The 15333-nt window shown below is 39.5% G+C and overlaps 1 protein-coding gene across 1 annotated transcript in view; it reads left to right on the forward strand.

Annotated features, from left to right (window-relative positions):
• LOC126090089 (trafficking protein particle complex subunit 11) overlaps positions 1 to 15333 on the forward strand; it is a 122681-nt gene that overhangs the window by 94601 nt on the left and 12747 nt on the right. The window contains 1 exon segment of the mRNA XM_049906959.1: positions 7815 to 8034. Coding sequence (XP_049762916.1) covers positions 7815 to 8034 — 220 coding nt within the window.

The following is a 15333-nucleotide window of genomic DNA, read 5'->3' on the forward strand; positions in this document are numbered from 1 at the left end:
ATGCAGATAGATACAATCCCAAGGCATTTCCTTCCTTTGCTACTGTATGGGACATGATCACCACAATACTTGTTCTGTACCAGAGCAGATGGTAAATCCTTCCTGAAGGCAAAATCATTCTGATTGTAACAAACTTGGTATTACCCCTGTCACAGATACGTCTGCGAAGAGCCTCAAGATAATGCAAACAGTAATTTTTACATTGTGTCCCTACATTCCAAGCAGACGAAGAACTGCAGGCCAATTTTGAAAGATAGGGAATTCACTTCATTTGCCATATCCAACAAGGCCAGAAGATAGCAGGACAGACACTGGGGCATTCATTCTGGGCATCAGAGATGATTCGTTCCCAGAACAGATGAAAATAAGTCTATTATGGTGACATCATACTATTTTATACTGCCTCCTGTGTGAGGTTTCAAATGCAGTTGCTTTGGTCACATGTCATGACAATGTATTAACAACTCAAGCTGTAGCAGTTGTGGGCTATTCATAAAAAAGTTTGACTCTCTATTATGCTGTCTGTCAGACAAAAAGAAGAAGTTATTAATCTGTGGTGATTTCAGTGTTAACTTTCTAAGCAATTCTGATAGGAAAAGTGAAGTAGAAGTGTTAACAACATATAACTTAGAATCAGTAATCAATTTCCCTACACATTTAGCTCAGGACAGTAGTACTCTAATAGATAATGTATTTGTACAGCAAGATGATGTAGAACAAACACATGCTTTTCCTGTGCTAAATGAATTATCTGACCATGATGCACAACTGATTAACTTACCAAACCTAAGAGGGTGTACACTTCAGAAACCATTAAGTAAAAGTGTGAAGGTGCTCAACCCAGTATCTACAGATCACTTCAGGGAAAGTTTAGGAAATGTAAACTGGGAAGATGTATATAATGAGCCAAATGCTAATGATAAATGCAGCATATTTCTTGATAAATTTATATCCCTTTTTGAACGTTGTTTTCCAAAGAAAATTACTAAATGTAACACCACAAACTTTTCAAAGAAACCTTGGATTACTACAGGTATTAAAGTGTCTTCAGAAAGAAAAAGAAAACTGTATGAGACAGCAAGAACTAGTAAAGATCCAGAAGTAGTTTTACACTATAAAAATTATTGTAACATACTCAGAAAAGTTGTAAGGAAATCAGGAAATATGTACGTTAGAGAAGAAATTAACAACTCCAGCAATAAAATCAAATCAATATGGAATGTTGTTAGAAGGGAGACAGTAAAAGTAACCACTAGGGTAGGTAGTATTACTGTTAAAGAGAATGAGACCATCTTAACCAACAGTACACAGGTAGCGAATGTATTTAACAATCACTTCTTAAGTGTAGGAGAAAAAATTGGTGAGAATACTTCAAAAGAAAAAGCCAGCCAGTACATGGAAGAGTCAGTTCTGAAAAATTTTAGTCAGATTAAATTTCATCTAACAACCTCTTGTGAAATAAGGAAAATTATTAAATCTTTGAAAAATAAATGTTCTGTTGGAGTATATGACATATCTAACAAGTTATTAAAACAGTGTGGAGCAATTACAACTGATGTTTTGAGTCACAGATGTAACGCATCACTGACTCAGGGTATTTTTCCAGACAGGTTAAAATATGCCATTGTCAGGCCTCTCTACAAAAAGGGGGAAACCACAGATGTCAATAATTACCAGCCAGTATCCTTGCTTACAGCATTTTCAAAAAATTTTGAGAAAGTAATGTACTCAAGAGTGGTTAACCATCTCAACAGTAATGGGACACTTAGTAAATCACAGTTCGGATTTCAGAAATGCTGTTCCACTGAGACAGCAATATACAATTTCACTGTCCACATAATAGTCTTTAAATAATAAAATGTCACCAGTAGGAATATTCTGTGACTTATCCAAACCATTTGATTGTGTGAACCATGACATTATGTTAGAGAAATTACAATTCTATGGTATAAATGGAACAGCATATGAGTGGTTTAAGTCATATCTACAGAACAGGAAGCAAAAAGTCTCTTTATATGCTTCAAGTTATTCAAAGGAGTTTGCCACTTCATCTAACTGGGGTGAAATTACATTAGGTGTTCCACAAGGTTCAATCATGGGTCCCCTCCTATTCTTGATGTATGTGAATGAGCTCCCTTCTTATGTGAAACAAGATGCTGAACTGACACTGTTTGCTGATGATGCAAGCATAATTATTAATCCAGTAAAAGAAAGTCAGATAGAAAATGATACAAATAAGGTCTTTGGAAAAGTTATTAATTGGTTTTCTGCGAATGGGCTTGCTCTGAACTTTCAAAAAACACAGTACTTCCAATTTTCTGCAGTAAAAAGTATAATTCCTTCAATAAACATAACACATCAAAAGAAGTCAGCAGCCAGGGTAGAGCATACTAAGTTTTTGGGTGTACATATAGATAGGAATCTTAATTGGAAAATTCATATTTTGAATCTCCTAAAGCGACTAGGTTCAGGAACTTTTGAAATCAGAATAATTGCCGATTTTGAGGATGTAGAAATTAGTAAGCTAATATGTTTTGCATACTTCCACTCTCTGTCACATGGCATAATTTTCTGGGGCAACTCAATACTTAGGCAAAAGGTATTCACTGCTCAAAAGAAAGTAGTTAGATTAATGTGTGGGGTTCATAGTCACACATCTTGTAGGCATCTGTTTAAAAGGTTAGGAATTCTTACAACTGTTTCACAGTACATTTACTCAGTAATGAAATTTTTTCTCAACAACACGGACCAGTTTAAAATCAACAGCGACATTCATGATTACAATACCAGAAAACAGAAAGACCTACACTATCCTTTACTTAACCTATCTTTGGTACAGAAAGGGGTAAAATATGCTGTTACAAAACTTTTTGATAAATTACCAGATGAAATAAAATGTCTGACAGACAGCAGTAATAGTTTCAAAAACAAATTGAAATCATACCTCCTTGACAACTCCTCCTAACCATAGATGAATTCTTGAATATGAGTAAATAAATCTGGAGATATAATATATGCATTTTGTGCCATTTAAGGGAATGGGATAGATAATAGAAATATTTAGGTATAACACTATAATTTTAAAAAAGAAAAAGAATAAAACTTGTTTCCTGTGCGCATTTCTTGTGCATTTGACATGTTCCACATCATAACAGTTTTTTCATGCTATTGATCAATGGAACACATAGCTAACTAACTAACTACATAACAACACTCCATGTGAAAGTCTACCTCGTCTCCAATAAGGCTCTCTTTGTCTGAAAGTGCTGAAGCTCTATGGGCCAGGGTCTTTAGCACCAAATTTTTTTGTCATGGATGGTGAAGGCTCAAGGCAAGTAGATAAAGGTCATTGTGCATAGGTTTTGGATATGCACTATGACCCAGGGATCTGTCCATTTTCTCTTAATCAACACATCGAGGAAAAGGAATGGGTACTCAGATCATAAGATTGAATGGACGATGCAATCAAAATTGAGAATGTAGGAGAAAGAGCTTGAAACTGGAACTGAAACTGAGACCCGCACAGTAGCTTTTGTGCCTTATGCTGGCTCAGTATCCAAAAAGATCGATGGATGCCTTTGGAGACATGGCATCCAGTGTATTTTGGCTCCCTTCAACTAAGATAAAACACATTCTTTGTAATGTTAAAGATGATCTAGGGCTCCAAAAGCTGTATGTGTATTGTATTCCATGTGAATGTGGCATATCTTATGTGAGGTAGACTATCATAACAGTTGAGGAGAGATGCAAAGAGCGTTGGTGACATACCTGATTAAAATGACCAAGCAAATCAGCTGTCACCGAGCACTGACCTGAATATAAGGAATGAAACCCAATGAAACCAGTATTTTGGCGCAAATGCTAAGTTCTGGAACAGCATAATAGAGGAGGAGTAGATACGCCAATCAGTTCTCATCACTCTGAAGCATACAGTGATGAATTCATTGAGTGGGAGTGCCTTGGTGCAGTGCTGTGCCATGACACCAGATTGTGATTGTGTACATAACCAGTCACCAAATTATTGCCCTTGTAATACAGACGTCATGTTCTTAGGTTAAAACTCTGCTGAACTGGGACTCGAACCTGGTACCTTTGCCTTTCATGGGCAAGTGCTCTAGCATCTGAGCTACCCGAGTACAACTTGTAACCTTCCTCACAGCCTTACTTTTACCAGTACCTCATCTCCTACTTTCCGAACTTCACGGAAGTTCACCTGTGAAACTAGTGGGACTAGCACTCCTGGAAGAAAGGATATTGTGGAGACATGGCTTAGCCACAGCCTGGGGGATTGTTTACAGAATGACTTTTCACTCTGGAGAAGAGTGTTCACTTGTATGAAACTTCCTGGCAGATTAAAACTGTGCCAGACCAGGACTCAAACCTGGAACCTTTGCCTTTCCCTGGCAAGTGCTGTACCAACCGAGCTAGTTTTGCTGGAGAAGTTCTGTGAAGTTTGGAAGGTAAGTGATGAGGTGCTGGCAGAAGTAAAGCTGTGAGGGCAGTTCATGAGTCTTACTCACATAGCTCAGTAATTTGCTTAGAATATGGCATCATCAGACCAGTCTTCACCCACTGTCAGCCTTTCATTGCAGTCTTTTTCTATCTGTGAAAAGTTTGACACCATGTGGTGGCATCATAGTAATACTACTCTACAGTGGTAGGGCCTTAGAAGGACCCTCCTGATTTCTATCTGTAATTGTTTATGTCATTGGTCCTTCAGTGTGCTAGTATACACTTCTCATGGTCTTCACCACACACAGAAAAATGGTCCCTCCAGGTGTTGTTCTGAGTATAACAGTTTGTGTAATTGCATTTAACAGACTTTTAGAGGCCGTGGAGTATACAGTCTTAATTTCCATTATGTTAACGACCTTGCACCTTTTACAGGTCTTCAAGTTTGAGTGTTGCAAAATGTCAGCTGCAGTACTCCTTAAGAACACATTCTTGGGCCTCACCCAAGTATTTCAATTCATTACTTACAAAACATGTATAATGTGCTTCTGCCATAGCTGAATAGTTCAACACATCTGTAACTTTAGTAACATAATGAGTTATTTAATGGAGTGCAGTGATGGATCATGTGTTGATGGCCAAATGGGAAATACCTCCACTTCCTCAACTAGCAATGTATAATACTCCCTATCACAGGAATGTATTGTCTTCATAGCATAACTAATAGCCATTATGCAAGCTTTGCAATACATCCACACCTGCTCACACTCAAGACCTTCTTTTGAAGTTCCAAAACTTGGAAAGGTCAGTTATATTTCTGTTGACACTCAGCTGTGTTGCACTCTCAGGAAATAAACTCGCAGTTCACGTGGCCTAGGCGGCAACCAAAAAAGATGCCTTGGAATTTAAGATACTAAGTCATGACTTGTAGACAACACTATCCAAAAAACTCTTAGTGTCATGGAGCAGAGAGTGGTGCGCTGAAGCTGCCAACAAGGATCCACAACATACTGAAAAAAATTCTGCAACTGCATGGATGTCTGCATATAATACACTTCATTGAAAATCTAAATTCTTTGCTGACTCTGAATTGGCCGCACTAGAGTTACCCATAAATACATTCTTCAGCAAATCGTTCCAATTTACTGCAGTTTTGGTAGCCCTTTATCATAGGTGCCCATTGTAATAGTGCCACCACTTTCATCACAGTAAGGTGAGCATTGAGACAGCCAACTCATCACTTGGAATTGTAGCCAGTGATATCCAAACAGTGAAACTAGTTTTATATTTCATTCAACTGTGCTGCTTGTGTAATCTTACCTGATGAGAAAGAAATTAATGATTGAGAAAAAAGATCACCATTTGAATGTGGATTTGATCAGAAAAGATCAGCACTAATACTTTCTCCCTTTGACTTTTCTTAATTACTGTAATTTTTCTAATGAAGTGATCATATGGCATTATTGGTTGGGAGACCCCATTTGATTTGGCTACCCATCTCCTTCCTTGTAAAAGAATTTTTTCGATTTAATATTTTTTTAATAGAGGACCTATTGACCTAGAGTAGTTTGATCCGTTATACCCATAAGCGAGAAACACACTGTTCAGAAGTTAAATTCCTCACACTAAAATGGCTATTTAAAAACCATAAATGGTGTGTTGACTAGCAAATTATTGTTTTAATTGACACAGTTGCGTACAAAAGTTTTGTGTCAACTTATGCATGTTGGGAGACTCTGAAAAGCAGCTGCTGCACCAGGAGTTTTCAGAGCCAGAAATACTACATTCACATGAGATGAAAGAGGTTAGTCTTCATTCAAGGATCATTTATATGTCAGCTTCCATAACCAGTACATTTGCTTAATATGTCACACACTGAACATGTCTGAAATGTTGTTGGTCATAAACTTGGCCACACGGGGTAGCTGTGCGGTCTGTGTCTTGTCACGTTCGCGCGGCTCCTCCCCATCGGATGTTCGAATCCTCCCTCAGGCATGGATGGATGTGTTGTCCTTAGCGTAAGTTAGTTTAAGTTGGATTAAGTAGTGGGTAAGCCTAGGGACCAATGACCTCAGCAGTTTGGTCCCATAGCCCTTACCACAAATTTCCATAAAGTTGTTTGTCATGGACTTCCAGAAGCGATTATTGATGCTTTGTGGCTGATGACTAGTGGATAGAAATTTCCCAGGAACGTATAGATAGCCTCTTTCATTCCATGCCGTGGCATTGAGAGGCTCTGATTACAGTCCATTGGGTCCTGTCGTGTACTTAATCTGTGCTGTAAAGTTCATAGCAGTTATGTGTTCTCCTTGGCATTGCAAATTTTTGCCAAATTTAATCAGTTAATAGTTTTCAACTGTGAAATCAAGTTATACTCCTTCCTCATTTTCACTCACTCAGATTTCTGTGTGTCTCTCTTATGTTCGTAAGGAACTTCCCTTTATTCATAGGTACTGTCCTGCCATTATGTGCCATGCTGTCTGCAGTATTCATCCTACCTTTTCCCATTATAAGTGGTCACATGTCCTACAAAACGTAACATGGACCCTTTTCCATTTTGATGGACTTACAACCTTTTCAGATATTGACAGACTTTCAGTCTCTTGAAATTTATGTGTTGGGAATTGAGAATAACCATCACTTCTAGTGTATAATGTTATTGCAGGTATTCTGCCAAATTGTTATGTCTTCTTGGCACATTATTTCGACAACATACCTTGTGCTCATCACCAGTTGCTCTCTGACATACTCAAGCATCAAGGGTCTGCTCTTCTTTTTGTGTGTGCTCCTTACTCCCCTCCTTTCACCTTTCTGCAGCCGTGACTTTGGAATGCTGCACACTGTCTGCATCCAAGTGCTCTGCGCCCATCTGTGGTGATCTTTATCTGTTCTGTTTCCACTGGCCATGAATGGCATCCAGCTACTGTGTCAGTGCCTGATTTCCTTATTTGTGGCCCGCTTCCTGGCACCCTTTTATTGATTTTAAGGGGGAATCTCATCCCCAGGGTAACTGGCCACTGACATGCCACCTGGACACCACTCACTACCAGTGGGAGTGGAACATGTACGGGATGCCTCAGATGGGCAGAGTGCGCTTGGAAGCAGACAGCACCCCAAATACCAAAGCCAGGACTAGGGTAAGGCAAAGTGAGGGGTAATTGGTATATATATAAAAGTAATAGAAGAGTTCCTGATACTTTAGTAGTCAAGGATCACATGATGTTGAAATATTATGCCAATAAGACACAACAACCTCGTACCATACCTGCAAGAATGTTACACATTGCAATGCTATCAAAATGTGAGCTCTTACTACACTTTTAATTTTTAACTATTTCTCATATGTGTAAAACATTCCACAGGAAAGGCAGCAACAGCCAGGTTACAAGCAGTAGCATTATGATGCCTACAATCCGGGTTGAGGCATCACCACTTGCAGTTGAAATGCGTTTGCCTGCTCATGGTTGGGTGCGCACTCCCATGGCTGTGTCATACCTGATACGCAACCATACTGAACTGCTCCTAGAACTGGATCTCAGCATGGAAGCCAGTGAAGCATTTATGTTTGCTGGACATAAACAGGTAAAGTATTAACACAGACTTTCATATTTGAGAAGAAAGAAGGACACAGATGAATAAGTGTTTAAAATAAGGACATTAATTTTAATAATTTTTAAAAACAGAAAAAGAATGTCTAGATACCAGTTGCCAAATAAGAAATACAAGGTGTGTAAAAACTAGAAAATATGGTAGATTTTGTATCATAGAACTTTAGAAGTCCTTTCATTTTGAAAAACTGGTGCATATATAACAGAATTTAAAAAGAGAGTTAAATACAGCTAAATAAGGAGAAAAAAAATCCTTTTCACCCCATCACTGTGTTTTTCTCTTATCATTTTCCTCCTTTCTGAATTTGTAAAAGTGTAAAAGCTGTTGATGCTACTGTATTTTGTAATTTATTTTTGTATCACAGTTGTGTTAGGTGTTACTGCTCCACCAGTTGTTAAATAAATATTATTGTTAAGTCTTACAATTTAATATTTATTTGTGTTTACAATAAATATATGCAGTTTCAGCACACCTGTGTGAGTTAAGTGATACATGTGGAGCAAGGAGGAGAGCGAGCATGGAAGAGAGAGGGGGGTGGGGAACAGGATGTGGTGGTGGTGGTGGTGGTGGTGGTGGTGGTCCCAGGGACTAGCAGAAATTGAGACCAGGAAAATTTCAGGGTCAAAGGGTACAGGGTAAGAGTAAATTCCATCTACATACAGTATATACACGAATAATTGACACCATCAAATAATCTGCAAACCGTAATTTTAAGAAAAGAGGATGGTGGGGGGGGGGGGGGGAGGGGGGGGCAAAAAATTTAAGTTTCATTCATTTTGTAATTTCTCAGGTTGCCACGGCCATACAGTGGGACCTCTTGGAATCGGATGTACTGCCAGTAGCCTGCATCTTCCCCACACGATATTTCGACGTCGTAACTTGGCTTCTTCATTGTGCGTTTCCTGCAACTGGCCAACAAGCTGATCATGTCCCGTACTTATGCCTGGTGTTCCCTACACCATCCTTGCCTGTTGCAACAGTTTCTAGCAGTGCTATTTGTCTCCATGCGTTCTGTTTTCCACCTGTGCCAGTTTCCACTGTTTTGCCTGGTGGCAGCTGTGCCAAGGATTTCTGTGTTAGGTCCGCACCCAACAGGCACATTCCTAGCACTATCAACATGCTGCGGACATTCATAATGCTGTTGGCAACTGATCAAATCAGACTGCTGTGGGAGTTTCATATTCTGTCTGTGTGCATGCCATAGTAACCTCTGGTGTCGGTGGCTGCCATCTGTAGTTATGTACTGTGTCTGCTCTCAGGTTGTATGCTGCCTGAGGTTTTGGGTGGTTGGTGTTATTCCCTCTCTTGTCTGTGAGCTCAACAATTGTCTCCTGAGGAGGTAGCTCCTGCCTAAGGCCCCGTAAGAGATTAGATCTCGTTAATTACACCCCTGGTGATCTGGGGTTCATTACAAGAGAAGGGAACCTTATTCCATTATTTCTCTAGAAGTTCCAAAGCCAGATTCCATGCCATTCCGAGCTGGTATCCTGCATCCCAATTGATCAGGTTCTCTGTCATCTTGAGTTCAATAGATTCAGTAATTACACTCTCCTGAAATCTGTGGGTCTGAGCCAGGATCGTGGTTTTATCATGATTCATAGCATGTTCAAGTTCCAAGAAATGTTCTACTACTACAGATTCAGTGGCGTGTCATAGCCTGGTGTGTCTTCGGTGTTCTTTACATCTAATGTTAACTGTTCTGGTGGTCTGACCAATGTAAGACATACCACATTCACATGGTATATGGTAGACACCAGATTTTCCTAACCCCAGATTATCTATGTCCATTGCACAGAGTGCCATGATCTTTTTTGGTGGGCAGAACACACTTGTGATTTTGTAGTTTTTCAGGATCCTACTGATCTCAATAGATATAGACTGTGCATATGGTAGAAAGGCTACCCTCCTGGTCTTTTCTTCATTTTCTTTTTCCCCTTCTCCTCCTGCCATTATATCAGGTCATATGGTGGATTATAGCACTTTGCGGATCTCTCTGTTTGAGTACCCATTGTCTGTAAATGCTTTCTGTAGATTTTCTAACTCTGCTGCCAAGCTGTCTGAGTTAAACAGTGTCTTGGCTTAGTGTACAAGTCGCCTCAATACCCCATTCTTCTGTGCTGGATAATGGCAGCTGTCAGTGTGTAGATATGTCAGTGTGTGTTGATTTCTTATACACACTATGGTCTAATGTATTGTTTGTCGTCCTTTTCATGAAGACATGTAGGATTAGAAGCTGACCATCCTAGTTCTATTGTGAACTAAATGTTGGGGTGTCTCGAGTTCAGATGGTCAAGGCACTCGTCCAGTCTTTTCCGGACATGTGGCCAAATGACAAATGTGTTGTCAACATACGTGCTAGGCAACAGTTCTAAGTGCCCCATTCTCAAATCTCTCCATAAATAGATTTACCACTACCGGAGATAAGAGACTAACAGTTGACAATCCTTCAGTCTGTTCATAAAATTGACCTCCACATAGTAGGAAGTAAATTGATATTAAAATATGCTTGAAAAAGTCCAGCAGAGCCCCATCAAATCCCTCACTGATTAAATTGAGTGTGCCCTGAAGTGAATAGCACCACTAGAAGTGGACGGTATAAGGAACACCAGACACCACCCAGGCATAAATATGGGATGTGGTCATGGAGGAGGAGGAGGAGGAGGAGGAGGAGGTGGAGGAGGAGAACAGGGGGGTAGTGTTTCTACCACATACGTGGTCTGTATATGCTAAGATCAACAGAATCTTGAAAAAACACAAAATCAGTGTGTGTTCTGCCCACTAAAAAACATCGAGGCACTCTGTGGAATGGTCGAAGATGATCTGGGGTTAAGAAAATGTGATATACCATGTGAATGTGATATGTCTTACATCGTTCAGACCACTAGAACAGTTGGCATAATATGTAAAGAACACCAAAGACTTACCGACCTAGCCATAACGAGAACTTGTAGCCATAATAAGCAGTTTAGCATGTGGTTAATTATTTCACTTCTTACGTGCCACTGATGCATCACACATTGAGGCTACAGTAGTGCTATAGTATAACAAGAACTTTTGCTGGAGGTGGAAGAGTACCAACCTTATTGCAATTAATCCATGCAACCCGTTTCTTTTGTCCTTAACTTCAGGAAGAAATATTTGTAGATTATTCTCATATTTGAAAAGCGGTTGTTGATGGGGAGGATCCAGATTGCAAAGATTGTGAAGCAGCCACTGAAATCAATGTGCAATCATTTCCTTTATTAGATGGTGTTCTTTGCTCTTGTCCACAGTTTGGTAGCGCCCACTCATTTGCATGTACATCTGCTTGATGGTCATGTTCATATAAAGGTCTGTCCAGAAGTTACTGTAGAGCTTTGATAGAGTATGATATGCTAATTAGAGGACTGGAATATGGTGGTTGGGTTTCAGGTTCTGCTGAATGGGTCAGCAGTCCACTACATGCAGTAGGCTACATGGTTAGCAGGGACTGTGTGGTGTGAACCGGGCAGTTTGTTATGTTAGATGGTCTTAGGAAACACAAAAAGGGCTTCAGCCTCAAAGGGTGCAGTTCGAACGCAGGAAGAACATTGATATAGGAACGATCGGTATAACAGTTTGTAAATTGCCGTTATTGTATTGCGAAAGTACCATGGCTCCAAGTGCTAATAGGAAACACTGATGCTAAAATCATTATAGGCACTGAAATCTGGCTGAAGCCAGAGATAAGTTCAGCAAATATTTTTGCGAAGAACCTAACAGTGTTCTGAAAGAATAGGCTAAACACAGTTAGCAGTGATGTGTTTGTTGCTGTTAGTAGTAGTTTATCTTGTAACAAAATTGAAGTTGATAGTTCCTGTGAGCTATTCTTGGTAGAGGTCATTCTTGGCAACTGGAATAAGATAATAACTTGATCCTTTTACCGACCTCCCAACTCAGATGATACAATTGCAGAAACGTTCAAAGATAACTTGAGTTTAATTTCAGACACATATCCGACTCATACAAATATAATTTGCAGTGACTTTAATTCACCCTCAATATGTTGGCAAAAATACATGTTTCATTATGGAGGTATGCATAAAACATCCAAAATTGTGCTAAAAGCATTCTCTGAAAATTATTTTGAATAGTTAGTTCATGAGACCATGTGAATAGTAAACGGTTGTGAAAACACACTTGACCTCTTAGCAACAAATAATCCTGAGCTAATAATGAACATCAAAACAGATACAGGAATTAGTGAACACATGGTTGTCATAACGAAAGTGAATATTGTAAACCGCAAATCGTCCAAAAATAAATGAAGAATGTACCTATTAAAAAAAGCAAATAAAAATTGACTTGATGCCTTCCCGAGAGACAATCTCCACTACTTCCAAATTAACAATGTAAGTGTAGACCAGATGTGGCATGAATTCAAAGAAATAGTATCAACAGCGAGCCGAAGTGTTCAATGGAACATGTATTCAGCCAGCTAACCCACAAAATGTTCGATGCACAGGAGTGCAATTTATAATCACGCTTGTCAGAAATATTCAGCTGCTGCAGCTTCAGTTGTGTTCTTAGGATCCTGCCAAACCATGTGTTGTTGTTGTGGTCTTCAGTCCTGAGACTGGTTTGATGCAGCTCTCCATGCTACTCTATCTTGTGCAAGCTTCTTCATCTCCCAGTACTTACTGCAACCTACATCCTTCTGAATCTGCTTAGTATATTCATCTCTTGGTCTCCCTCTACGATTTTTACCCTCCACACTGCCCTCCAATGCTAAATTTGTGATCCCCTGATGCCTCAGAACATGTCCTACCAACCGGTCCCTTCTTCTTGTCAAGTTGTGCCACAAACTCCTCTTCTCCCCAATTCTATTCAATACCTCCTCATTAGTTATGTGATCTACCCATCTAATTTTCAGCATTCTTCTGTAGCACCACATTTCGAAAACTTCTATTCTCTTCTTGTCCAAACTATTTATCGTCCATGTTTCACTTCCATACATGGCTACACTCCATACAAATACTTTCAGAAACGACTTCCTGACACTTAAATCTATACTCGATGTTAACAAATTTCTCTTCTTCAGAAATGCTTTCCTTGCCATAGCCAGTCTACATTTGATATCCTCTCTACTTCGACCATCATCAGTTATTTTGCTCCCCAAATAGCAAAACTCCTTTACTACTTTAAGTGTCTCATTTCCTAATCTAATTCCCTCAGCATCACCCGACTTAATTCGACTACATTCCATTATCCTCGTTTTGCTTTTGTTGATGTTCATCTTATATCCTCCTTTCAAGACACTGTCCATTCCGTTCAACTGCTCTTCCAAGTCCTTTTCTGTCTCTGACAGAATTACAATGTCATCGGCAAACCTCAAAGTTTTTATTTCTTCTCCATGGGTTTTAATACCTACACCAAATTTTTCTTTTGTTTCCTTTACTGCTTGCTCAATATACAGATTGAATAACATCGGGGAGAGGCTACAACCCTGCCTTACTCCCTTCCCAACCACTGCTTCCCTTTCATGTCCCTCGACTCTTATAACTGCCACCTGGTTTCTGTACAAATTGTAAATAGCCTTTCGCTCCCTGTATTTTACCCCTGCCACCTTTAGAATGTGAAAGAGAGTATTCCAGTCAACATTGTCAAAAGCTTTCTCTAAGTCTACAAATGCTAGAAACGTAGGTTTGCCTTTCCTTAATCTTTCTTCTAAGATAAGTCGTAAGGTCAGTACTGCCTCACGTGTTCCAACATTTCTACGGAATCCAAACTGATCTTCCCCGAGGTTGGCTTCTACCAGTGTTTCCATTCTTCTGTAAAGAATTCGTGTTAGTATTTTGCAGCTGTGACTTATTAAACTGATAGTTCGGTAATTTTCACATCTGTCAACACCTGCTTTCTTTGGGATTGGAATTATTATATTCTTCTTGAAGTCTGAGGGTATTTCACCTGTCCCTTACATCTTGCACACCAGATGGTAGAGTTTTGTCAGGACTGGCTCTCCCAAGGCCGTCAGTAGTTCTAATGGAATGTTATCTACTCCTGGGGCCTTGTTTCGACTTAGGTCTTTCAGAGCTCTGTCAAACTCATCACACAGTATCGTATCTCCCATTTCATCTTCATCTACATCCTCTTCCTTTTCTATAATATTGTCCTCAAGTACATTGCCCTTATGTAGACCCTCTATATACTCCTTCCACCTTTCTGCTTTCCCTTCTTTGCTTAGAACTGGGTTTCCATCTGAGCTCTTGATATTCATACAAGTGGCTCTCTTTTCTCCAAAGGTCTCTTTAATCTTCCTGTAGGCAGTATCTATTTTGCCCCTAGTGAGATAAGCCTCTACATCCTTACATTTGTCCTCTAGCCATCCCTGCTTAGCCATTTTGCACTTCCTGTTGATCTCATTTTTGAGACGTTTGTATTGTTTTTTGCCTGTTTCATTTACTGCATTTTTATATTTTCTCCTTTCATCAATTAAGTTCAATATTTCTTCTGTTACCCAAGGATTTCTACTAGCCCTCGTCTTTTTACCTACTTGATCTCCTGCTGCCTTCACTACTTCATCCCTCAGAGCTACCCATTCTTACTCTACTGTATTTCTTTCCCCCCATTCCTGTCAATTGCTCCCTTATGCTCTCCCTGAAACTCTGTACAACCTCTGGTTCTTTCAGTTTATCCAGATCCCATCTCCTTAAATTCCGACCTTTTTGCAGTTTCTTCAGTATTAATCTACAGTTCATAACCAATAGATTGTGGTCAGAGTCCACATGTGCCCCTGGAAATGTCTTACAATTTAAAACCTGGTTCCTAAATCTCTGTCTTACCATTATATAATCTATCTGATACCTACTAGTATCTCCAGGATTCTTCCATGTATATAACCTTCTTTCATGATTCTTGAACCAAGTGTTAGCTATGAGTATGTTATGCTCTGTGCAAAATTCTACCAGGCGGCTTCCTCTTTCATTTCTTAACCCCAATCCATATTCACCAACTATGTTTCCTTCTCTCCCTTTTCCTACTCTCAAATTCCAGTCACCCATGACTATTAAATTTTCATCTCCCTTCACTACCTGAATAATTTCTTTTATCTCATCATACGTTTCTTCAATTTCTTCATCCTGTGCAGAGCTAGTTGGCATATAAACTTGTACTACTGTAGTAGGCATGGGCTTCGTGTCTATCTTAGCCACAATAATGCGTTCACTATGCTGTTTGTAGTAGCTTACCCGCACACCTATCTTTTTATTCATTATTGAACCTACTCCTGCGTTTTGTATTTATAACCCTGTATTC

This window comes from Schistocerca cancellata, chromosome 1, assembly GCF_023864275.1.
Source record: "Schistocerca cancellata isolate TAMUIC-IGC-003103 chromosome 1, iqSchCanc2.1, whole genome shotgun sequence".
Lineage (NCBI taxonomy): Eukaryota > Metazoa > Arthropoda > Insecta > Orthoptera > Acrididae > Schistocerca > Schistocerca cancellata.